Below are 23,909 nucleotides of genomic sequence, written 5' to 3' on the forward strand. Positions count from 1 at the left end.
GTGAGATCAACAGAAGGGCACTGGGAGGGGCCAGTGAGTTGCAGGTTTATGCGGCATTGAGTTATTTTCCTTTTTTAAAATTTTTTGTTAGCAGATACTTTTCCCCAGCCCCTCCACAATGAATACAAAAATTTTAGTTTGTTCTTTCCATCATCTCCCTGTAATCTAGTTTTTGTCACTCTGGCTGTGTGATACAAGGATGCAAGGCACGGGATATTGTCATCACCACCATCAAATTAGCCATGTAATAGGAGTCTATCATGTGCCAGTATCAGCACTGGGTAATTTATAATCTCCACAGAAACCTTTTGGGGTAGTTATTTGCATCACAATTTCCCAGCAAGGAAATTGTGGCCTAGAGCTATCGCACAGCTGGGAGGTGCAGAGCTGGAATTTGAACTCATGCCCCGTTGATGCCGAAGCCCTCTCAACCTGCAGCCTCTCTGTCCCTCCCGCCTGTAGGTCTGTGACTACACACATCCTAGGGGCATTCACACCTACCCACACCCGCACAAACACACAGACATGAGCAGGCGACAGTGGATGCCAACCACCTCAGCTCTTTGGGTGGAAGACGTCATGGTGTCTGGCTGGAACCGAATAGTTCCCGGTGCTGGGCACTGGTTTACTAAATTAGTTGATGAGGGAAAAGGCTTTTGAATCCTGGGCCTCCATCTGCCTTCTCCATACTGAAATCATGTACTCTCCCTCAGGGCTGCGGGTTTAGACAGGCCCTGGCTCTGAGGGGGTATAAACTAGGGAAAGAGCAACACCCTGTAGGCTTATGAGCTGCAGCAGCTGTGGTCCTCCTGGCAGCTGGGGGTACCTGTTATGCCACTTTGCATGTCCAGACTTTGCCTGTGACGTGCCTCAGGGTCCAAGGGTCATCCTGCCTCAGGTGTGCCAGTGCCAACCCCACAACCCACCCCTCCTCACCCACTTAGGCTGGCAACTGTTGCCTCAGTCCGGCCCATAGATCCAGGGCAGTAACTGGGCCAGAGTTCCAAGACTGAGTTTGAAGCAGAGCAATTTGCGTCAGTCCCTTGGCCAGATTCCCCAGCAGCCAGGGGGACATCTTGTAAATATTCTTGGAAGCGGGAGGAGGGCTGGAGTCTGTCCTGGGAGCTGGGGCCATTGAGACTGGAGAGAGGGTCACTTCCTCTCAGGGACTGTCCTGGCCCCTCCAACCTCCAGGCCAGATCATCCACCTCCACCACGGGACTTGGTGCTCTGACTTCCCTCCTCATCTGGGGCTAGGCATACACAGTCAAACAGGAGTTATTTCTGATTTTATTTATAATATAAAAATGTTCAAGTGTCAACAGTCAGGTGTTCAGACATTTCAGGGCAGGATTCCCATCTGTTTCTGTTTGGGATTTTTTTTTTTTAACAATTACCTTTTTGACAAATTAGCAGTGGACCCAGGTTTTGGGGGTGGGAGGGCAGGACTGGAGATGGGGTGGAAGTCATAGGTGGGTTGGGGGCTGGGAAGCAGCCTGTGAGAAGGAAATGGTGTTATTTTATTGCTAAAAAGGGAATACACTGTCGAGTGGCTCTTCTCGGTCCCAGCGTGACCATGCATCCAATCTAAAGAATCTGAAATGCAAAGGACATGCAGGTGTAAAATAGAAAAGACGACCTGTAAACGAAGGCGCTGCAGAGGACGGAGGGGCGCCCTGGAGGCTGTGGGGGACAGGAGCTGCCAATATTGGGACCCTGGCAGAGCTGCCCCTCCCTGGGCCCAGGCTTTCTGGGAGACCTTTCTCTGCCCAGCTCCCTTAACCGCTGTGAGTAGCCAGGGCTCCCCTCGTTCGGGTAGCTGTGTTTTTATCTTCCACTGGAAGTTACTCCAGCACCAGCTCCAAATCTAGAGTCCTGGCCCTCTCCCCCCAAGGGTTCGGAACTCCAGCTCTTGCCTGGCGGCAAAGCTACTTCTGTCCTCAGTTCTTCCTCAGGGCCAAGCCCCACCACCCCTCACCCTCGCCCCCACCAGAACCCCACAGCCTCTTCTCTCCCTGTCACTCCCAGCACTCCGCAACCCAGAGGCCTCTCTCCCGGAGCCCCAGATGAGCGTACAGCAAAAGGCACCACAAAATAGGTTTCTATTAAAGAGTCAAAAAATTGGCCCATCTCTCTTTTTTTTTGTTGTTTCTTTTTTTTTCCGAAGCTGTAAATCAGGATGTCACATATAAATAGTTTCCCTATAAAAACGTCTTTGCCGTTAGCTAGTATTATAAGACAATTTTTGCTAAAATGAAAATAAAACATTTTGTTATACTTTTTTCCTTTTATAGAAAATAAAAATATTTTTATTTCTTTTTTCCTCCTTTCTCTCCAGTTGGCGGTCTCTCGTCTCCTTAAAGACAGTGGCGCGGGCGAGGTGGAGGGGCGCGCGGCGGGGCCCTAGAGTGGCGCCGAGTCCTGCTTGGCCCGCGGGGGCGGCCCGCGGCTGTGTCTGCTGCTGGCCCGCGTGCTGTGGCTGTCCAGGGAGTAGTAAGTCCTGCTGTCGGCCGCCGGGCACAGCGGCGGCGAGTCCGAGCGCAGCGAGTCGTGCGCCGCGCGCAGGCCCAGGAAAGGCGTGCTCTCGGCCGCCAGCGCCCCGTCCGCGTCGTCGTCGGACGCCGAGGCCGAGCCGCCGCCCGAGCCGCTGCTCAGCGACAGCGAGTCCCGCGCCGCCCGTGCGCGCTGCGCCGCCAGCCCGTTGAGGCGCGAGCGGCGCCAGCGCCGGGGACCCGCCGACGTCCTGCGGGACGCGCCGCGCGCGCGCGGCCGCGGGGGCGGCGGGGGCGCGCACTCCTGCGTGGTCTCGTACTCGTCGTCCTCTGGGATGCGAAAGGGGCTGGCGGGCAGGCTGCCCAGGCTGCCGCCGAGCGCGCAGGTCCCGCGCCGCGGCCCGGGCCCCGCCGCGGGGTAGTAGTAGCTGTCGTAGCTGCGCTGCATGTCCGCGCCGGGTCCGGGCCCCGGCCCGGGGCCGGGGGGCGCCGGGTGCCGCAGTAGCGGCTGCTGCTCCGCCAGGCTACGGTAGCTGATGGGCGCGGCCGGCGGCAGCGACACGGCGTGCGCCGAGTTGGGGGACGTGATCTCGAAAGTCGGCACCTGCGTGGCCAGCGAGTAGTGGAAGTCCACGGGCGAGAGGCGCGCGGGCGTGGTCAGGGCCGACACGTACCTGCGGGGAGAGGCAGAGGCATGGGCCTGGGCCAGTCCCGGGTCAGGGGTTGGGGTTGGGGTAGGCTGGGAGGGGCGGACCCAGACCTGCAGTAACCTTGCCCCAGAACCCGCCTGCAAGAATGATGGCGGTAACCCTCAGTGGCTTTATGCAATTTCCTAAACCTCTCCGAGCCTCGGTTTCCTTATTTGTTAAGCGGGCATAACCATGGTGTTCATTCCATAGCTCTGTTGGGATGATTCCAGAATGTATCGGTGGGATGTGTTAGCCCTGTGCCTGACGCGGTAAGTCTCCATGAATGGCTCACCGTTACGTCACGAGGTCAGGCTCACACTGGGGTATAGTACAGGTTCCATCTGGTTTAATACAGAAGCTCTGTAAGACCCTTCCGCCAGTCCCATTCTACACACAGGAAACTTAACACTCAGAACGTTTAAATGACTTATTCAGGATTTACACAGCCAGGAAGTGGGAAGAGCTGGGATGTGACTCGAGGCTAGGCAGGAACCAGGACTCATACTGCCCAATTCCAGAACCCACTAGTCCCCATTCAGATACCCCTGTGACCTGTACTCACTGCCCCACAGGGACAATTCATCCCATGCCCCAATGGCTTCAGTGAGGGAAACAGTCCTTCTTATACTGAAGTCAAAACCTGCTTCAGGGAAGTACCAAGATCCCACTGAGGTGTCTCTGCTGTGGCTGCAGACCCATCTGCACACCGCCAGCTTCTTCAGAAGTTTGCCCTGGCTAATATCTCCCAGGCTGGATCCTGGGTACCTGTCCCTTTCTGTGCTCCACATCCCCCTTGTAAGCCCATCAGTCTTCTGCCCCACTGTCATCACCTCAGGACAGAGTCACCCACCTCCATGTTTCCCTTCCATACTGCACAGCTGGGCACCTCACTGCTTTCTGGAACCAGCCTGGAGTCCCCATTATATTTTTTTCAATCGCCTGACTACTCCTTCTTCCCTCTCCCACCGACATCTAATCAGCCACCGAGTCCTACCCATTCCCTTCTCCGGAAGCACACTCTCCATCCCATCCTGGGCCCAGTTGTTCACTGTGGTCATGCTTCCACCCCAGTGTCTCTCCTCCTTCACTCTATGCAGTTCCCAGAGCAATCTTGAAAAGTCACAGCTCTGCTGAAGGAGGTCTTCCTGTTTACCCACCCAGGGTCAGTCTGTCTGGCCAGCTTGCCTGTTCAGGCCCAGCTCCTCTGCTCCCTACAGCCCACCCTGTTCCAGGCCCCTCACTCATCAGCCCTGTTCTTAAATGCCTCTGTTGGAACAACTCAAGTTGTTTCCCGTGCTTGGAATGCTTTCCTTGCCGCTCTCCTGCCTCTCCCCTTCCTACCACCCATTAAGGAGTCCCATTGCTGTGGTTATAATTGATAAATAGCTACACCTAGTGAGCATCAGCTCCATGCCAGGGATGAGGCAAAGAGCTCTGTGCACATGATCTCAGGTGGCCTTCACCTGAACCATGCATAGTAGCGATTGTTCTCCCTGTTCTGTAGCTGAGGGAACAAGGTGCAGAGGTGATCAGCCTGCCCCAAATCACACAGGTGGTGGAGCTGGGCTTGGCCAACCTGGCTGCTTCCCAGAGCCTGCAGTCAGCCTGGGTGTCTCTGCCCTGGTGTGGCGCCCCGTGTTTAGCACTTTCCATAGGCTGCTGTAAACTTCCTTGGTTTGTTTCCATGGCCAGGAGCTCCTCAGCAGCAGGAATCTGGTGGGCCATCTCTGCATTCCCAGGCAGGCCTGCCTAGCACAGGGTCTGGCATGGAGTAGGCTGAGTTGAGAGCAGGAGAATATCTGGTCCTCTCCCCACACCCTGGTTTGGAGTATTTAGTACCACTCACCTTTCCCTGCTGACCTCCTACAGACCCCACTTGGCTGAGGGCCACTCAGGGCTGAACAAGGTGGCGGGGGTGCTGGCCCTTGAGACTCCTGGCTTGGAGTCAGGGAAGAAGGGGCATCTCCTGATTCTTACTGCATCCACTGCTTAGGAACCCAACCAGGTCTTGAACCATAGAGTCTTGTTGCTGACACTGCCAAGGGCTGCCATCATTCGTGGCTCATGTCCCTCTTGTGCTGGTGTGTCCTCAAAGACAACCTCTCCTCTCACCTTGCAGTCTACTCCATCTTAGTGTCTTTCTGTTCCTGCTGGACATGGGGCCTCTAGCATATATCCTAGTTTGTCCAGAACAGCCCGTTGTTTTTTTTTTTTTTTTTTGTCTTTTTTTCAGATGGAGTCTTGCTCTGTTGCTGAGGTTGGAATGCAGTGGTGCAATCTCAGCTCATTGCAACCTCTGCCTCCCAGGTACAGGGATTCTCCTGCCTCAGCCTCCCAAGTAGCTGTGATTACAGGTATGTGCCATCACGCCCAGCTAATTTTTGTATTTTTAGTAGAGATGGGGTTTTGCCATGTTGGCCAGACTAGTCTCGAACTTCTGACCTCAGGTGATCCACCTTGGACTCCCAAAGTGCTGCGATTACAGGTGTAAGCCACCATGCCTGGCTCCCTGTTTGTTCTTGATGTTCCAGTGTAACTATTAATAATGTCCTCTTCTAGTCTGAAAAGTGTCCCAGGAGGACAATTAAATTAGATGGTCACTGCCCACCAGGGTCCGCTGGCTCAGCTCTAGTCCCAATCTGTCATTAACATGCTATGGCCCTGAGCAAGCCATTTCACCTTTTCTAGGACCTTGTTTTCCCATCTCAAAAATGGAGATGAGACTCTTTGGAGTGTTTCTGAGGGGCCCTGAGGGTCAGCCTCGGGCCAGTGGTGCCAGCCGTCTGGCTAAGGTGGGGCACAAGCCAGGGGGTAGGAACTGACCTCTCGCTGTGTGGGGAGTCACGCAGGGAGTCCACAGAGTCATGGTAGGCTGGTGCGGTGGCCCTGCGCCGCTCCTCCAGGTTGTAGGCTGCTGCCCGCCTTGCCCGAGCCTCCACACATGCTGGGCTGTTGCATTTGCTGGTACCTACTGATGACAGCATGATGCCCGACTGCGAGTCAGAGGTCAGGCTCTCAGAACGTTCCAGGCTCCACGTGTGGCTCTCGTGTCTGGGAAAGCCAGATGGGGTGAGGTGAGGGGTAAGGAAGGGGCAGGGCGCCCAGCAGGTGTGGTTCCTTGGACCTCCCTGGCTCTTGTTCCACCTCCAGCTCCCTTAGCTCAATGCCCTTCTTCACTCTGGGGTGATGTAGAGTGTTGCAAATGCACAACCCCAATATTGGAAGAAAGAGGGCTGGGGTCCCATGGATGAGTGAGTTGTAATGTGCAGAAACCCATTTGTTTCCTCCTTGCAACCAGCCTCCCCTAGCCTTACCTTAAACCCCCTGTGTGGGACCCTTCCACCACTGTGGTCCTTAGCTACCTATCTCAGAAGCCCAGCCCCAGGGGCCAGTATGTGAGGACCCTATTTCCTGGTGTTCCCAGGGAAGAAGGGAGCCAGCCATGTTATTTTTGAGCTGTCTGGGCCTTTGTGCTGTGTGGATCAGCCTTCGCAGTTCTGGAGAGGAGGTTAAGGTGTGCTGTGATTCCTGTGGCAAACTCAGGAGAGGGTATCGAGTAGCTCTGGATGTTGGAGTAAGTGGGCACTTTGTGCCAGATGAAGTATGTGAGTCTCCAGGTTTCCGTGGGCTTTGGTGGTGCCTACCTGTGGCTGGAGGTGGGCGTGGCTGTGGAGCAGTGGTGAGAAGGTGAACAGGAGTGGCTCCCGGAGAAGGTGGTCTCAGTTTCTCTCCTGATGACGTGGTCTGTGGCTGGCACGTTCTTGGAGATATACTGGAACGGACAGAGTTGGGTGAGAGTTAGTGACCGTGGCCTAAATCAACTTTTCTTGTTGGGGACAGGGATGTGATGAGCACTGACTGAGCTCTTGGTTGGGGAGACCCACTGGCTGAGAGTGACTTGATGCTGGGGCAGTGACGGCTCCAGCAAATCAACTCCCACCCCTTCCTGATAAAAGTGAGCAAAGCAAGGCCAGCCATCCTGGTGAGGCAGTGCCTAGCAGGAAAGGCTGGCCATGGGTTAGGCTGGCTGCTGCCCTGGCCCATCCTTGCAAGGGCATGAGAAGGCTGGCTATCCACTGGGGGTTCAGAAGGGGGCCCGGGAAAGCCACTCACATCTGCCATCTGGATCTCCTCTGGGTCCAGCCGCGGGTGGCTGGGCCCATTGGCCAAGCTCCGGTTCTGGTGGGCCGGGCACATGTTCTGCCGGAGGTGGTTGTGCATCTGCTTCCTCTGTTTTCTGCACAAGGGAAGGGAAGGTGAGCCTGGCATTCCCCCAACTCACCAATGATGAACTTCCCTAGCTGCCTCTCTAGGGAAACAGCTTTTCCCCCTGTCCAGGGCTGCCAGGGCTGCTGCTCTTCCCTGTGCTCAAGCTGCCCCTACGCCATCACCACCACCCTGAATCCAGCAGGACCTGAGCATCATGGCAGTGAGCTTTGGCTCTGCTCAGAGAGTAGAACTTCATTGCTTTCTAGTTATGCAACCCTGGGCAAGTTACTTAAGCTCTCCACGTTTCACTTTCCTCATCTATAAAACAGGGTGATCATTTATCCATTCCAAAGACTATTGATGATTAAAAGTATATGAAATATTCAAGGCTGGGTGCAGTGGCTCACGCCTGTAATCCCAGCACTTTTAGGGGCCTAGAAAGGCAGATCATCTGAGGTCAGGAGTTTGAGACCAGCCTGACCAACATGTAGAAACCCTGTCTCTACTTAAAATGCAAAATTAGCCCATCGTGGTGGTACACGCCTGTAATCCCAGCTACTCGGGAAGCTGAGGCAGGAGAATTGCTTGAACCTGGGAGGCAGAGGTCATGGTGAGCCGAGATTGCGCCATTGCACTCCAGCCTGGGTGACAGAACAAGAGTCTGTGTGTGTGTGTGTGTGTGTGTGTGTGTGTGTGTGCTGACTCCCTCTCTCCCTTATTCATTCATTTGGTATTTATTGAGGTGTCACCATGTGCCAGACACTGTTTTGGAGCAGAGAAGGTAGATAGGTAGATAGGGTATCCGCCCTCCTGAAGCCTGTAGGCCAGTAGAGGAAGCAGATGGTAAATACGTAAACAAAGAAATGAACTAGATACTTTGAGTAAAGTGCCATGAAGAAAATAAACAGGGTGCTGTGGTTAGCTGTGGGACGACTTTAGATTGGCACATATTAAATGCTCAATTTATTTGATAATAAATCTAATCATGTCACTCCCCTGTTTAAGACCCTTCATTGTGAAGTCATGGAGATAGAGAGTAGATAGGATAGTTACCAGAGGCTGGGAAGGGAAGTGGGGGGTTGGGAGGGAGGTGGGGATGGTTCATGGGTACGAAAAGTGGTTAGAAAGAATAAAAGAGACCTAGTATTCGATAGCATAATGGGGTGACTATAGTCAATAATAATTTAGTTGTACATTTAAAAGAGTGTAATTGGATTGCTTGTAACACAAAGGTCCATGAGGACCCATCAGTTTGCTCAAGGTCACAAAGGATAAATGCTTGGGGGGATGACTAGCCCACTTTACATGATATGATTATTATGCCTTGCATGCCTGTATCAAAATAGCTCATGTAGCTCATAAATATATACACCTACTATGTACCTGCAAAAATGAAAATGAAACCCCTTTATTGGGCCTTAGTGTCCTGTTTCTCTCCCAGCCCTGTGTCCCGCTGCCCACCCGGCACCCCAGCTAGCTCCTCCGTGGTGAGTTTGTTTCTGATCCTCCACCATGCTCTGCCCTCTCTGGCCTCCTGGCCTTGCACGTGCTAGGCCGTTCACCTGGAATAGTTTCTCTCCTCTTCACCTGCTAACTCTTGTTCACCTCTCAGGCCCTGGCCTAAATGCTGCTTCCTCAGGGAAACTCCTTCTGCTCCCCAGCCAAGGTTAGGTGTCTCTAAAAGGTGTCCTGTGACACTGGACCACTTGCTCAGAGCACTGGCCGTATGTCTGAGGCAGGGCCTGGTATCCAGCAGGCACCAAATGAGTGTCTGTTGAAGAAATGAGTAAATGCAGTGGGGGCAGGACAGGCGACTTGCTTTTTCTGCAATTCTTGGACTCAATTTTCCCTCTTGGGCCTAGTCTCCTCTGGGCTCACTGGGCCCTAACTCCCTCCTCACCCTCCTCTAGACTTTCTGGTCCTGGATTCATCCAAGACAAGGCCAGCAGGACCTCAGATGCCACAGATGGGGTAGCATGAGTCCAGACCAGGGGCTCAGTCCCTAGAATGGTGGCTCCATCCAGTCTAGATTCTTGCTCTACAAATATGAACAGTTGTTACAAACCTGTCATCTTTCTGCCCATCAGAAGGTCATAGGGCCTTGGATGCCGAGCTAGGGAGTCTGGCTTTTTCCAGCAAAGACTATGGATGTGCCTTCATTGGCTAAACCTAGAATCCCTAGCTTGGCATCCAAGGCCCTATGGTGCCATCTGGGTCCCAGCTATCCTTTTAGACTCATGCTCCCTTTTTCCCGTCCCTGGTCCTTTGCTCCAGCTAGTCTGGGCTGCTCATGCTCCAGGAATACAGCTGACCCTCATCTGTGCTGTCTTTTAGCTTGGACTGCCCGGCTCCCTCTCTGTCCACTTATTCTCCTTGTCCCAAGGTTCTGCCCCTATCTCTCCTCTGCCCAGAGGAGCCCAGCCCCGCCTTCTCTATCCTCTTGTCTCACTGCTCCCAAGGTAGGGTCAGGCAGTGCTCTGAGGCATCTGTCTTTCCCTGGGAATGCAGCTGCCCTCTCTGCACTCCTCCCCAACACGGCCCAGTGACTGCTCACTTGACAGGGCACCTGCTCCAGGAGCCTGTGGGGTCAGCTGCATGCTTCTGCTTAGGTCATCACAGTGTCCTTTGAGGTACCTACCAGGTCATTCCCATGAGGACCTATCCGTTTGCTTAAGGTCACATGGGAAATAGCAGAGCTGGATTTGAACCCAGATTTGTCTTCTTCCAAAGCCTGTGCTCATGACCATTCTTTGTCAGTGCCCTGGGGCCTTCCCCACGCTCTGCCTCTACTTCTTGGCTCAGACCTTTGGCCCCACACCCACCCAGCTACAGAGGCCCCCAAAGGGGCAGTTGGGGCCTAGGAGGGTGTGGAGGGCTCCAGTGGGGTGGGGGAGGAGAACCTCCTTCACAAATAGTCTTGGAGGCCCATCCCTTGGCTTGGCCTGTCCCCAGCCCGAGTGCCTGTCACTCACTTGGTCTTGCAGTAGGCCACAACACAGACGATGCCCACGACCAGCAGAGCCACGCAGATGCCTGTGATGGTCAGGACCCTCTTCTGGTACAGCTCCTCGGCTTCTGCAGAGGCAGAGTGGATGTGAGGGACGCAGTAGGAGGCAGCCCCATGGGGATAGTGGTGCAGAGACTCCCTTTCCCCGAAAGCCACAGGCTCTCCCCAGCTCAGGTCCTGTCCAGCTCCTTTCCATCCCTTCTCTCCCCAGCCAGTTCCTTCCCTCCTGCACACTCTGTTTTGCTTTCCACTCCCCTGCAGCTCCCACCTACCCATGGATCTGGTCACACACAACTCTGCCTGAGTTCCCCTCCCCAAGCCCCATGCCTGCCCAGAGCACATGAGTGGCAAATGCAGGAGAATGGGAAGGGATGGAGTGAAGGCAAAGCTCCCAAGGCCATAGAGCAGGGGAGGACAGCCCAGTCTGGCCGGCACCCCTGCCCTGCTCCACCATGGCCTCATAGCTGCAAAGAACCTTGGTGTGCTAAGGGGAGTTGCTCTTCATGAAGTGATCATGTGACCCCTGGGCCAAGCCTGGCTCAGCTACCTCAGTTTCCCTAAGAAAGTGGAAAGTGGCTTGTTGCAGGCTGGTGACAGCACATCGGACTCAGAGGCTGGACAGAGCGGGTGTCAGGGCCAGGAGCAGGGACAGACCAGCCAAGCCCATGGAAGGGGTGTGGGAGAAAGGCCTTTGTTAACCCCTGCAGCCTGGTCAGGGTGTGGCCCTGGGCCACGCCAGGCCTCCTGTGTCTGCTTGTGAGGAGCCTGCCAGTGGCACCATAGACACCTGGCATCTAGGAAAGTGCTGGTACGCAAGGAACAGCCCCCACCCTTGCTGAGAAGCTGAGCTAGGCTGGGCCTCAAAGTCCTCCCAAAGGCCAACTGTCCTCTCCGCCCTCTGCTGCTGCTGAGGCAACCCCCACCCTTCTAAAACAGAGAAAGTCAGGAGGAAGAAAAAGTAAAAGGTGACAGCACTAGCTATAGTCAAGGCTACAGCCCAGAGACCCCACCCCTGCCCACCATACCTGCTGGCTGGCCCCTCCACACTGTGACCTCCTCCCAGCTCAGGGGGAAGTGAAGGCTGGACCTCAATGCCTTAGTGAAACCCTGGGAAATGTCCCTAACCTCTTGTGCTTGCAGCATATCCTGTGGCAAAGGTGTACACACCAGTAAACACCCAGGGCCACGAACCCTCCAGACACACACAGATTTCTAACTATGCCTATTTGATTCACAGACAGACCCTTTCACACACACCTGCACACACAACAGCACATGCACACACACAGAGTTAACCACACACTCCAGCAACAGGTGCACACACATGCCCACGCCCACTGACACACAGTCGGGTCGAGTTGTAAACAACCAGACACAACACCTCCACCCTAGGTCCCATCTCTTGGCTCTGTGCTCACAGCCCTGGCTCTAGCTCTCATGCCCCACTCATGTGCCTCATCCAGTCCAGTCAGGCATGTGTCTCCGTCACTCCTCCGAGACCACTCTGGTCACAGGCACCAACCACTTCCAGGCTGCCAAGTCCTGAGGTCACTTGCTTCCTTCCCAGCTGACCCCCTTCTTCTGGGGCCCACTCCCTCTGGGCTTTGGGATGGTTCTTCTCTCCCTCCTACTTCACTGGCTGATCCGTCTCTGTCTTAGCTGTGCTTTCTTCTTTTCTACTGGCCAGGAAGGTAGAAGGGCCTGGGTCTCAGGCTTCTTTCTTTACTGCACCTGCCCTCTCTCCCTTAGTGATTTCACTCAGACTCACACTTTAAATACCATCTATTTGCAGACTCTCAAATTTATACCTTCTGCCCTAACTTCTCCCTGGAGTCTGATCATGCCAGATGGCTGTCCATTGAGTCTGCACCCATTGGCACCCTCTGTCCCATCAGGTATGGATGAGAGGACTGGGGTCAGTCCCGCACTCCATGGTGTTATCAGACTTGTTGGGTTTGCCAGTCCGGAGGGCGAACTGTGCTGTCTCAGTGTAGCTTTATTTCCATCTCACTCATGAGTGAGGTTGAGCATTTCTCCGATTGGAGTCATCTGTGTTCCCTTTCTGCTTGTTATTCATGTCCTTTTCTCTGCAGGCATTTAATCAGTTGCATCCAGCTTGGGCTGTGTTGGGTTCCAGAGTCATGCATCCAAGGGCCATGACCAAACAGAATCCCTGCTTCCACACCCTCTTTCCAAACTCCTCCTCGACTCCTTCCAGCCCATGGGTGCAGCCCGACTTTTCCTGTTGCTCAGGCGCCAGACCTTGGGCTCATTCTTGATTACTCCCTTTCTTCCCATCTACCCTGATGCTGGATCCAGCTGCAAGTCGTGTCAGCTCTGCTTCCCAAGTAGATCCTGGGTCTGATCATGTCTTACCATTTCCATTGCTTCCAACTTAGTACAGGATGGTGTCACCTCTCACCTGGAGATGGTCACCTTCTGATGGGTCTTTCTGCTTCCTCTCCTCCCCACCCTGCCCCCAGCCCAGGCTATTGTCCATCCAAAGCTATATTTATTTACAGCCATAAAGCAGATCATTTCACTCCCCTGTTTAGAAACTCAAGATGGCTTCCACTGCAACTCGAATGCAACCCAAAGCCTTACCATGGCCTCTGAGGCCCCTGGCTGCTTGGTCCCAGCCTTCCTTTTGGATTTCATCTGTGGTCCTCTCCCCTGCGTCCACTGTGCTGATTCAGAGCTGCTGGGAGTCTCCATCCACTGAACAAGGTAAGCCCACTCCAACCACATGACTCACTCTATTCCTGCTGTGCCACCACCTGCAGGACTTGTTTGTCCCCTGGTTGTTTGCAGGGTTGGACACTTCATCAGGTTTTAAAACAGATGTCACCTCCTCGGATAAGCCTTCCCTGACCACTTAGCTACACTAGCACCCCACTCCAGCCAAGCACTGTCCCATCACCTCACTTTATTTTCTGTGCAGCCCTGAACACCACCTGATGCTTTCCTGTTTGCCTGTTGTCACCTGTGAGTGTGAGCCCAGGAGGGCAGGGACTGTGTGTCTGGTAAATTCTGTTCCGTAGATGTTTGTTGCATTGTGAGTGAATATACAGACCAGCCTTATAGACACAGACATATCTGCAAACTCACACGCATCTCCTCCCACTCACAGTTCCACCTGCACAGCGCTCAACCCTTAACACAAAGGCGTTCCACAGCCCCCGACACCTGCTCACATCCTGCCCCAAGATACCTCACAAGGTGATACGTTTTCACTCTCAACAACACACACGTACCTGCAGATTCACCCCTGTGCAGCCTGCCACCATCACAGACCCCACACAGACTCAATGCCTTTCCCACCTCCCCATCACAGCCGGTAGCTATAGACAGATGCATCTTACACACAAACTTTGCACTTTATCTTCTACTGAGAACAGCTGATAGAGGATAGGTGGTGGGGCTATTAGGCCTCCCCAGATCAGCCACGAGAGCAGCCTTTCCTAAACTGTAGAATCTGCACCATGTCTGAGATCCCACCCCACTGGAGCCCCCACCCTCGGAGCCCCCTGCCTCTCTCCTGCTGTCATATGCCTGGGCACCTGAGGCTATGGAGGAGCCTCTCGGCACAAAGCCAGAGAGCCAGAAACACTAATCCCTTAAAGTCCCTTCCAGCCCACAGAGTCTCCCGGGGCCAGAGGGTGGTAATAGCAGGTGGCAGGAGGACACATGTAAGATTCTGAGCTGGGGGACAGGGGGCAGGCACCAGAGGCCAGCCCAACCCAGACCCTGGCTGGTCTTGCCAGTGTGGAGTCAGATCATGGAGGGAATGACAGCCTCAAGCAGATGGCAAAGCCAGGTAGACAGACACAGGACAGGGACAGAGAAAAACAAAGAGTTATCAACTACTGGCCTGATGCAGAATGAGAAGCAAGGGACGTGGAAATGGGGAAAGGAAGGAGGACTAAAGCCAAATGGAAAGGGATGCCTCTCTGCACAACTCTCCACACCAGGCTGCCGTGGCTCCCGGACACCAGCCCTGCCAGGGACCGTGTTCATACAAGGGGCCTAGCTCTTGTCCAGCCAGCCTGTGGGGCTGCACTCAGCTCAGAAGGGGGCCTCCCCTCTGAGGCCTCCTAAATATTCATCTCCCCACTGAGGGGCGCTACTGTACACTGAGGGCCATGGTCTGAAACCCCAAGTGCCCTGCTGTTCATGAGCTTCTCTTGTCTTCCCCTAAATCAACATAGTTTATGATAGGACATCTCGATGGGGCCAGGAGAGATTTTTGGAATCATCCCTTTTCCATTTTTCGGAAAGGAAACCAAACATTCAGCACACATGGCATCGGAGGCTGTGGAGAGGGGCCACGCGGATGGCGCTGAGTGACACAGACATTTCATACCCTTTAATTCAAATCCAAGGTGCTCTGGCAGTGCAGAAGAGAGGAGGGTGAGAGAGGGAAGGGTGGAGGGAGAGACAGGTGGGCAGGGCAGGGGGAGAGAGAGACAGAAACGTTGGTCAGGACTCTTCAGATACCAGGCAGCCACCCTGTGAGGTGAAAGCAGGTTAGTAGTGTCCCCTCCCGGCCTCCTGAGCTCCTTCCCTGACACCCAGTCCCCAAGTGAGCCCCAAGGAGGGGAGAGGGAGATGTTAGAAACAGCAGGCAGGGCAGGCTCTTTAGAGATGAGCTGTGGGGTTAGTACCTGGTGGGGAGGCAGAGGCGCAAGAGTCAGTTGGCAAATGTCCCTGGGAGGAAAGGTGAGTGGGGTGGGGTCTCAGCAGCTCCCTGCTCCTCCCAGCATCAGCACCAGGCCTTCAGCACTCTCAACTCTCAAGCCTTCCTGCAGATAGCTTGCCCAGCTCCCTCATCAGGGGCACTATTTTTTTTGTTGTTGTTCAGAGTGCAGGCATGAGTTTCCCAGACCGGCCCCATGTCCCTCCCCTGCCCCACAGGCCTAGCTGGCCTGTCCACCTACTGGGAGCCCGGGTGGGGAGCCTCAGTCTGTGGGAGGGAGCGGGAAGAAGAGGACAAGGTTCCAGACAGCAGGCCACTTCTCTACTTGATACTCCAACACCCTAGAAGCCTACAGGGCTGGACCTTGGTGCCTGAGCCTGATTTCACTACTGAGAAGAGCAAACTGCAACTCAGAGGAAGAGACAAGTTGGGTTCACTTGTAGAATGTCTGAGCTTCTCAAATGGTGGGCAAATTACAGTCTTGGAAGTGGGATCGTGTTTTGAATGTGTGGTTTCAGGACCCTATGACGGAGACCCCCATACCATAGAAGGGTTAGATAAAAGGACCCTGACTCAGGGGTCAGCTCTGCACTGACCTGCTGCTGTGAGACCCTGAGTGATACCAATCTAGTTAAGTCTCGGTCTCTTATTTGTTAAATGGGCAACAGGCTGGGACGTAGGATCCTAGGAGGTTTGGAAACCTGGTTGAACTTTGGAATCGTCTAGACCAAGACAATCTGGCTCTGCGGTGGGAACCCAGAAATCTCAACACTGTTTTAAAAAAATTTCACCTACCATTCTAAGGTAGCAGCCAGCATCGGTCTACAGGCTTGGAGTGTCAGTTTCATCCCTAATTCACTATGTGGATGTGGGTAAGGCATAATCCCTGTTTCCTCGTCCGTCCGAAGGGCCTGCACACAGCTAGAGGAAGATGTGAACAAGTCTAAAGGCATAAGCTCAGCACCCGTGCAAGGGCCCTGCTCCTGCCAGCCTGGATTTGCTCACTCCCTGGCTTCCCCAGGTGCACAGTCGGCTCCATTAGATCCAGGGAGGATGTGACATTGTGTCTGATGTTCTCATCTGCCTCGGAGGAAGGTGAATGCGTGGCACTCTGCAGGAAGTCCTGCACATTATCCATCCCTGGACCTCTCATCTACTTCCTGATAGGGATTCCAGAGGGTTCTGCATTTGGAAAAGGGCGGGAGAGCAGGTGGCTCTGAGCCAGGGACTGCGATGGCTCTGACTGAAGAGCCTTGAGGAAGATCCTGGGGCTTCGACCCCCCCAGTTCCATGCAGAGACCAAACCAATGAAGCACGACTCCCAGCCCTTCCAGACACAAGTCCTTCTTGTACTGCTATTAAATCCCAGGTTGGGGAGTGACCTTGAAGCTCTGGTTTCTTTGCAGTCTCACTCTGACTGCTTGGAGGCAGGAAAAAGTTAAGTACAGTTTGTCCATTTCTCTCTAGGGTGTCCCAGGGCTGGTCAGCTGTGCTGAGTAGACAGTAGAAACTTGACAATTCTCAAAGAACCCTGGCGCACCTCTCACTGAGTAGTTAGTGCTGAGGCCCGGGGGCCCTTCAGGCAGCCAGAAAGCTCACACTGTTTGGATGTCCAGCCATGCTGCCCTGAGAGAACAGCCCAGCTTGACCACAGAGACCTGGGGCACTAAGAAGATCGGGTTCATAGAGTTGGTCTGGGCCCCACTTTTGGACAAGGTTGTATTAGATGAGGCAGCTGGGGCCCAGTAATGCTAGGACACTTTCCCAAGGTCACACAGCAAATTAGGGGGCAGAAGGGAGACTGAAAGCCAGATCTTTGGTCCCTTGGTGCTAAGCCATGTCTTTCCTGTCCACTGAGTCTCTGAGCAGGCCTGGCTGGGTATTCCTGAGGACAATGACCATCTGAAGAAGTGAGCAGGGCTACCAAAGCCCTTTAAGCATCTTCTGTGTCACCCCTCTGGGAACTGAATAGTAGAAGCACCTTCCAGGGCTCCTAACTGGCCTCCTCTGAGTCAAAGGCCAGTACTGTTTAGAGTGGTGGCTGGCACTGTTGGTGGGGTCACTGAGGGCTTGGCTAGTCACTGGGTAGGCAGCTTTCTCACCGGGAAGGGTGGGATAGAACATGAGGGGCCTATGGCTGGCTCTGCCCCAGCAAAGAGAAGAGCTTCCCACTCATTATGTTCATTGGCTGCCACTCAGCCAGGGTGGAGTGGTACCATTGAGTCACAGGAAGGGCCTATTAACCAGAAATTTGCATGGTGACCCAGTAACCATGGTAACATGATGCTGGACTCCCGACAGGGCCGTGCTTACCAGACAATATGCAAACTCTTCATTTTGGACGTGTTCCATGACACACAGTCATAGGGTGCCTGAACAAGGAGGCAGTGATGTGTGTACAGATGTGAGCGTGAGTTCCCGTGTTTGCACGTGTACGTGCAGGTGTGAGTACATGCTCATGGGTTTTCTCATGTGTGCAGCCATGTCAGAACATGATTGTGTGTTTGTGTGTGTATGAGCCTGTGCTTGTGTTTGTGCTTGTGTGTACAAGTGTGTGTGCTCTTTTACATGGGGACATAAAGATGGACAAGCTTTGACCCATGGGGAGTGGAGGGGCTGTTTTTGGAAGGAGAAGCTTCAATGTGCTATTGCAGTCACAGCCTCTTTCCTTGATTTCTGCAAAAGATAACCTGGTCTAGATGCTGTCTGGGCAGGGTGTGAAGGTTGGACACTTTGCTCAGGATGTGCTGGGAGTCAGCCTCTAGGGGGCTGATGCTGCCCACTCCCCGTGCCAGTTGTAGCTGGGAGAGGTACTAAATTGCGCTCCAATCATAACGGCAGGCTCTCTGCTAAGCCCTCCATATGCAGCCCTTCATTTCATCCTCACAGTGACCCCACAGGCATAAATGTCATCATCCCCATTTTACAGATGAGAAAACAAATTGAGAGATTAAAGAGGCCCCCGAACTAGTAAGCTCAGCGGCTGGGATTTTTATTGAGGTCTCTTTGAATTTGAAGCCTGAACACTTAAGCCAGCACTTCACACCACCTTTTCTGTAATTATCTGCTAGAGCAATATATGAAGTGCTCTCTGGGAAAGTGCTTGAAGAGGATAAATCCTTCACGAAAAGGTAACAGTCAAGCTACTGAAGACACTAGGCAGAAAGGCCTGGACTGCCTTTACAGGCTCTTTTCTGGGCTCCTGGGGCCCTGCTGACCCTCCCCGCAGACCTGGGCTGAAAGCTGAAGCGGCCCAGCTGGCAGAGAGGCCTGGATCACAGCCCAGGTTCCGGAGGCTCTGCTGCTCTGATTCAGGACAGGCCGGGGCTCCCCGTCCAGAACAGTCCTGCAAGCCTGGGAGGCTCTCTGCCGAGAGGAATATGGCCTCACTGTCTCTCTCACCTGCCCCCCTGCTCTGCCTGGGCTCTGCCTTCTCCTGAGGCCCCTCCTGCTCTATAGTCTTCCACAAAGGGCTGGGTGTGACTCTGAAATGACTGTAGAGCCCACGTTCTAGAGAATTCTGTTGGGCCGAATGTCCTGCCCACAGGTTCCGCCCTTCCTCCTTGGCCTCCCAAACTCCACTAAGAGAGTTGACCATCTGGGCCAAGCAGCTCCCACCCATGGGGCCTCTATGCCCCTGTGGGGTTGGGATGGGGAGTAACTTGCTGGCCTTTTGTGCTGTGGTCTGACAAGGACTGGGAAGGATCATTTCTCCACCCTGAGACCCAAATCCCCAAACCCCTTTTCTCCAAGGGCTACCTACATGGCCCCCTGGGTCCCACCTTCAGCACCTCCCAGAGTTCTACCTCCCAGTATCCAGTGCCCTGTGGACACTTGGTTCCAAACTCCTCATGGGGCCCAGCTGTCCTCCCTGGAGAAGAGGAGGTGGGGGGCGGGTGGGAGGGCAGCAGGGGCCCAGCCTGCTCTGCAGGATGGGATGGGTGACTGGGGACAGGCCTTGCAAGCCAGCGGACCCCTAGCCCTCAAACGGAATCAGTGGCTGGCCAGTGGCTTTTTGCTCTGCTTCACCTCCACCTGGCGGTGCTGGAAGGAATTGCTCTCAGGCCCCAAATAAAACACTCCACAATTGTGGCTGCGTCTTTGGACCTCGGGGCTCACTTTTCTTTTTTTCTTTTTTTTTCTCTTCCTTTCCCTTTTCTTTCTTTCTTTCCTTCTTTCCTTCTTTCTTTCTTTATTTCTTTCTTTCTCTTTCTTTCTTTCTTTCTCTCTCTCCTTTCTCTTTCTTTCTCTTTCTCTCTCTCTTTTTTTTTTTTTTGCACAGAATTTGAAGGAAGGAAGGGAATAAAATCTTAGATGGGAGGATTCAGACCACAGAGGTGCTGGAGAGAGTCACCAGTTACCCCTCAATTCCTCAACCTTTTAGCATCTCCAGCACCAACCCCCCCCCCACATCCCCTGCAACTTGTAGCCACATAAATATCTCTGGTATCCATGGAAGCCATTGCCCTGGGGCCTGCTCTCCCTTAATTCCCCTTCCTTCCCTCTACCCCGTTTCCAAACTCTCAAAACAAACAAACAAACTCTGGAAAATGGGCTTTCTGAGAACTTTTTCTCTTTCAAACACGCCAGCACACACACGAGCATACACACTCACTGCCAGCCCCATCAGTCCCCTCAGGCAGCCTTTGGAGGCACGGGAGGGCTCTGCAAATGCTTCCTCCCATTCTGGCCAGGCTGCCCGACCCCAGAAGTGGGAGAAGGCCTGGGTGTGGCCCTAGCTGCTGCAGAGAGAACTCAGCATTACTGTGCCCAGGAGGTACAGCCCACATGTGGAAGTGGGGGTGCCAGGGGGCGTTTCTGTCTCCTCTGCACAGGCTTCTGTGAGCATTGAGGATTGAGAGGAGGGCAGGACACCCTCTGCATCTCCTCCTAGTCTTGCTAAGCAAGGCCCCATCCCTCCCCGGGGGAGACTGTCAGTCACCAGGGAAGAGAAGAAATAGAAGAAAGAGACATACTGGAGAAGTTGACCATTGCGAACTGCTGACACCTGTCCCCGGTGTATCCCACAGGACACCTACCAAAAGAAAGAAAACCAGAAAGAGAGAGCCAGGATAGCAAGACACAGGCATTGCAACACCCCGGCACGGGCTCCTGCCAATGCCAGCTGGGTTCCTTGCCACCGTTACCATTTGTATTGGCCTTGCCACTCTGCCCCTTACCTGCAGCCCTGAACTTTAAACCCAAGGATTAGGCCAAAAATGAAAACAAAGCAAAACAAAACAAAACAAAACAAAAAGAACTAACAAACCAAAATACAAAAAAGAAAAGAGAAAACGAAACAGCCAAAGATCAAAACAACCAACACCCCTGGCCCTACGCCCTACATTGGGGGGACTGCACCCAGAAGCTTTCTAAGGAGCAGGGACTTGTGTTTGTATCTTCAAACATACTTTGCTTAGGATCTGGCATGTACAATCGCAAAGGCAGTTTCTCCAAACATCTCTGTCCGAAGAATCCATTTGGACATCTGGAGAAGGAAAAGGGGAAAAATCACAGAACAAACTGGCATCATCCGCGAGGCTAAGGTTAGAAATCAAAGTGCACAGTGATGAATGAGAAAAACCAAGTCAGGCACTTGGGGTCATACTTGTAGCTGAAGGGACTGGAGTCAGGGCTGGGTGGAGGGCTCTGGGATCTCCTTAAAAATCTGTCTAATAGATGTGGCGGGGACGGTGGGGTGGGCCAGGGAGGGGGATGATTTAGGGAAGTGGGGTGAGGGAAGATGGGAAGTTGTCCTACTGGCCATTGAGACTTTCCTTCTTACCTGCCTGGTGCCCCATGAAGCAAGAACTGTGGCCTCTTGGTGCCAGGCAGTCAGTCAGCTGGCAGGGACCTGGGAGCCTTAAGGAATACCAAGTTCTTGGGAGCTCCTCCCAGGACCTACTGAGGGGTTCTCTCCTGGGCTCTGGGCAGGTTTTCTCATCCAAGAAACAGACCTCAGAAAGCTCAGAGAACTTGGGAATGCTGTTCCCAGACTGCATGTCTATGATCTAGAAGATGTTTTATCTATTCTCTCAAAGAGGGTTCTGTGGCCAAATCAATGTAGGAAATGCATTCTCAGGGTGCCTTGCAGAGTTGCAGTGTACATTCAGCTATGAAAGACTATGAAAGTTTCATAGGAGGAAATAGCTGAACTTTCCATGTAAGTTTGTCTCAAATTTATTTCACCATGGATGCTGTTTTTTGAGGAACCCTTGTAGAACGTGGTTTGGAGAAGCCCGCCCCAGTGCAATGTACATGGGAAAAGCTCAGTAGGGAAATGGGAAGTTGGAGAGGAGCTGGAATTATCGGCATCCCAAAGTGGCCCATCCTGATACCAGGTGCAGGGAATCTGGTCTCAGGCGGCAAGGACCGCAACAGGGATTGGAGCAGGCTCACTGGGGGACCCTGGAAGCTGGTCCACATCAAGGGCCTACTGGCAGCCAGCCTGGGAAGCCCTTCCATTTCCCCATGACCTATTCCTCCATCATTGCCTGGCCCTGCCCTGGATCTCATTCTCTGATCTTGCCTTGCTTACAGCTCCAAAGCACCACCCACTCAATCTCCCTGACCTTGTCCCTACCCCTAAGGCACACTTTCTTCTGCTCTCTGGCTGCCACCCCTCTCCTCAAGCGAGTCTCAGATTTCTTGAAGATTTCTGGGAGACATGCCCAGCCCTGTACTCTCCTCTGAACTCCAACAAGGCCAGATACCTAAGGAGAAGCTTACAGGGAGGGCTGGACCCCTTCCCCACATCTCCCTACTCAGAGATGGGTCTATATTGCCTCTGCATCTTCTTCCTTAGGAAATTAGCTAAGTTTATCACCAGTGTCTTCCTCAATAATAGACTACTGTTCAAAATTAATCCATTTAAACTTCCTCACGAGGCAAGTGTACTCTACTTCCTAGCACTGTAGTATATAGCAACCATCAGGAAGCCACTTAGGCTTACAGTAAGTGGTGGTCATTGGTTGTGGCAGATACTCATGAACACCTGTAACCTCAAATCTGGAGGAGTGGGGAATGGGAGTGGCATTGAGCAGAGGGCTGCAGTTTCTCTGGGCCTTGACGGCATCTCCCCCAGGGGAGGCAGGAGGTTCGTCCTGTACTGGTAGGAGTCTGTGTGGAGGTTTGCCTGGCTAATGGAGGGGTGGTGGAAGGCTGGGAAGTGTATCAGGAACGTGGCATCGGTGGGGGGAGGGTGCATGCTCATCTTGTTGAACAGGTGGCTTGGGGGAGGAGACCACCATCAGCCCCCCTGTCAACACGTCCTTCTCTGATCCCTGGCGCTCGTCCCTATTCGACCCAGCTCAGGAAAATGGAGGTAGTGGCTAAGGCTTCCCAATCAGACCAGCTCCAGCCAGGCTCAGCTCTTCTTCCTAAGCTCTTGGAAACTGATGTCCACTTGTCATGGGGACTAGAGGGGGAGAAGTGATTTTCAAACATAAGTGCCTTTGGGAGTGGAGGATTGCCAAAGACCCAGGAAGTTGCCAAAATGACTCTTGGATTCCACAAAGGAACAAGAAAGAGACAGATGCACGTGTCTCCAGTGTCTGAGATCAGTCCAGCTCTTGGAGGCAGGGAAACCTGTGTATGTGTATGAATGTGTGTGTGTGTGTGTGTGTGTGAATGTATGTGTGTGTGTGTGTGTGTGTGACAGACAGAGAGAGAATGGGGGAGTACAGGGGCAGAAGGGGCAAGGGGAAATGCATTTCCATTGCTGATAAGCAGGGCTGCTGCCCCAAGACCCTTGGAGACCAATGAGAACTCCATATGTCCCTGTGGCCCTTATCTCACACCCAGGCTGGACTACCCTGACTACATCCTTACATCTTTCATGGCCGCCGGTTGCACAACATTATGGTCCTAACCTTCCTTCCTTGAGAAAACGTGGTCCCCACTGGCTGAACAAAACAAAAGGCACTGGGGACAGGCACAGTGAGGGGTGGTGGAAGGCTGACAGCTACTACTGTTCGTTCTTTGGGGCACTAGCTCCTTCAGGGACCTCCTGGACACTCCTATTTCTCTCCTTAGTCCTGTTTGCTGAGGATGAGTCACATTCAGGAGGCTGGGGCTTCCCTAGAGAAGGCTTTGGGGGTGAGCTGGGCCTATAGCCTCTCTAACCTGCACCTAATACCAGGGTAAGAGAGTATGGGGCACATTAGCCTATGAACCAGGATGGGAGTCTGAACTAAGCACTGGGGGCTGGGTGGTGGTTGGTGGTTTCCACTGAAACTGGGATTGATCCTCTGATTTTCAGGGGCACAGTGGACAGATTAGAAGGAGCAGCAGGTAACAGCCTTCCCAGCCTTTCCCACCGGGTCATCGCTATGACTCTGGGAAGGTCTGTCCCCAGGGCTGGAGAAGAGCAGGGTGAGAGAGGGGCAGAGAGGAGGGCCCACGGGCTGCATCTGGGGTGACAGAGAGGTCAGGACCTCTGCCTTCCCCTTCCCCACCCCACCTCCCGGGCCTCAGTTTCTCCTTTTAGTAGCCTGGGGATAATGCCATGTGTGCTGCCCTCACCCGGAGGAGGGGGTGGATGAAGGATGACGGTGTGCCCCGGGCACTGGAGGGAGTGAAGGGCCTCTGAGTTCATGACAGGGGTGAAGATGTGGTGAGAGTGAGCAGGCAGATGGGGGTGGGATGGGGAATCACCTGGACATGGGTGGGGTAGGGGCAGAGGGATGAGGGGGATGAGCTGATGGGAAGGGGAGGCATGCCACTGGTATGTGCACAGGGCTGGAAAGAGTCTTGTTCTGTCATCATCCCCTGAACCAGTCCCCAAGAGTCACGCACCAACCGTGCTCTACAAACAC

The 23,909-nt window shown here is 53.7% G+C and overlaps 1 protein-coding gene across 4 annotated transcripts in view; it reads right to left on the bottom strand.

Moving 5' to 3' along the window:
- Positions 1 to 953: 953 nt before the first annotated feature.
- NRG2 (neuregulin 2) overlaps positions 954 to 23,909 on the bottom strand; it is a 195,104-nt gene continuing 172,148 nt past the window's right edge. For 2 of the 4 annotated variants that reach the window (XM_064366381.1, XM_064366383.1), the window contains exons 5-10: positions 20,505 to 20,581; positions 10,363 to 10,465; positions 7,295 to 7,418; positions 6,826 to 6,953; positions 6,005 to 6,232; positions 954 to 3,166 (exon numbers count right to left, since the gene is read on the bottom strand). In XM_064366381.1, the coding sequence (XP_064222451.1) occupies positions 2,404 to 3,166; positions 6,005 to 6,232; positions 6,826 to 6,953; positions 7,295 to 7,418; positions 10,363 to 10,465; positions 20,505 to 20,581 (1,423 nt within the window). In that variant the 3' untranslated portion in view covers positions 954 to 2,403. Of the gene's footprint in view, positions 3,167 to 6,004; positions 6,233 to 6,825; positions 6,954 to 7,294; positions 7,419 to 10,362; positions 10,466 to 14,760; positions 14,785 to 20,069; positions 20,129 to 20,504; positions 20,582 to 23,909 lie in introns of all 4 variants that reach the window. The other 2 variants (XM_021664908.2, XM_064366382.1) reach the window with 2 other exon arrangements.

The sequence above is a fragment of the Aotus nancymaae genome, unplaced genomic scaffold (genome assembly GCF_030222135.1).
Source record: "Aotus nancymaae isolate 86718 unplaced genomic scaffold, 86718_ANA_hifiasm-v0.15.2.pri h1tg000064l_1, whole genome shotgun sequence".
NCBI lineage: Eukaryota > Metazoa > Chordata > Mammalia > Primates > Aotidae > Aotus > Aotus nancymaae.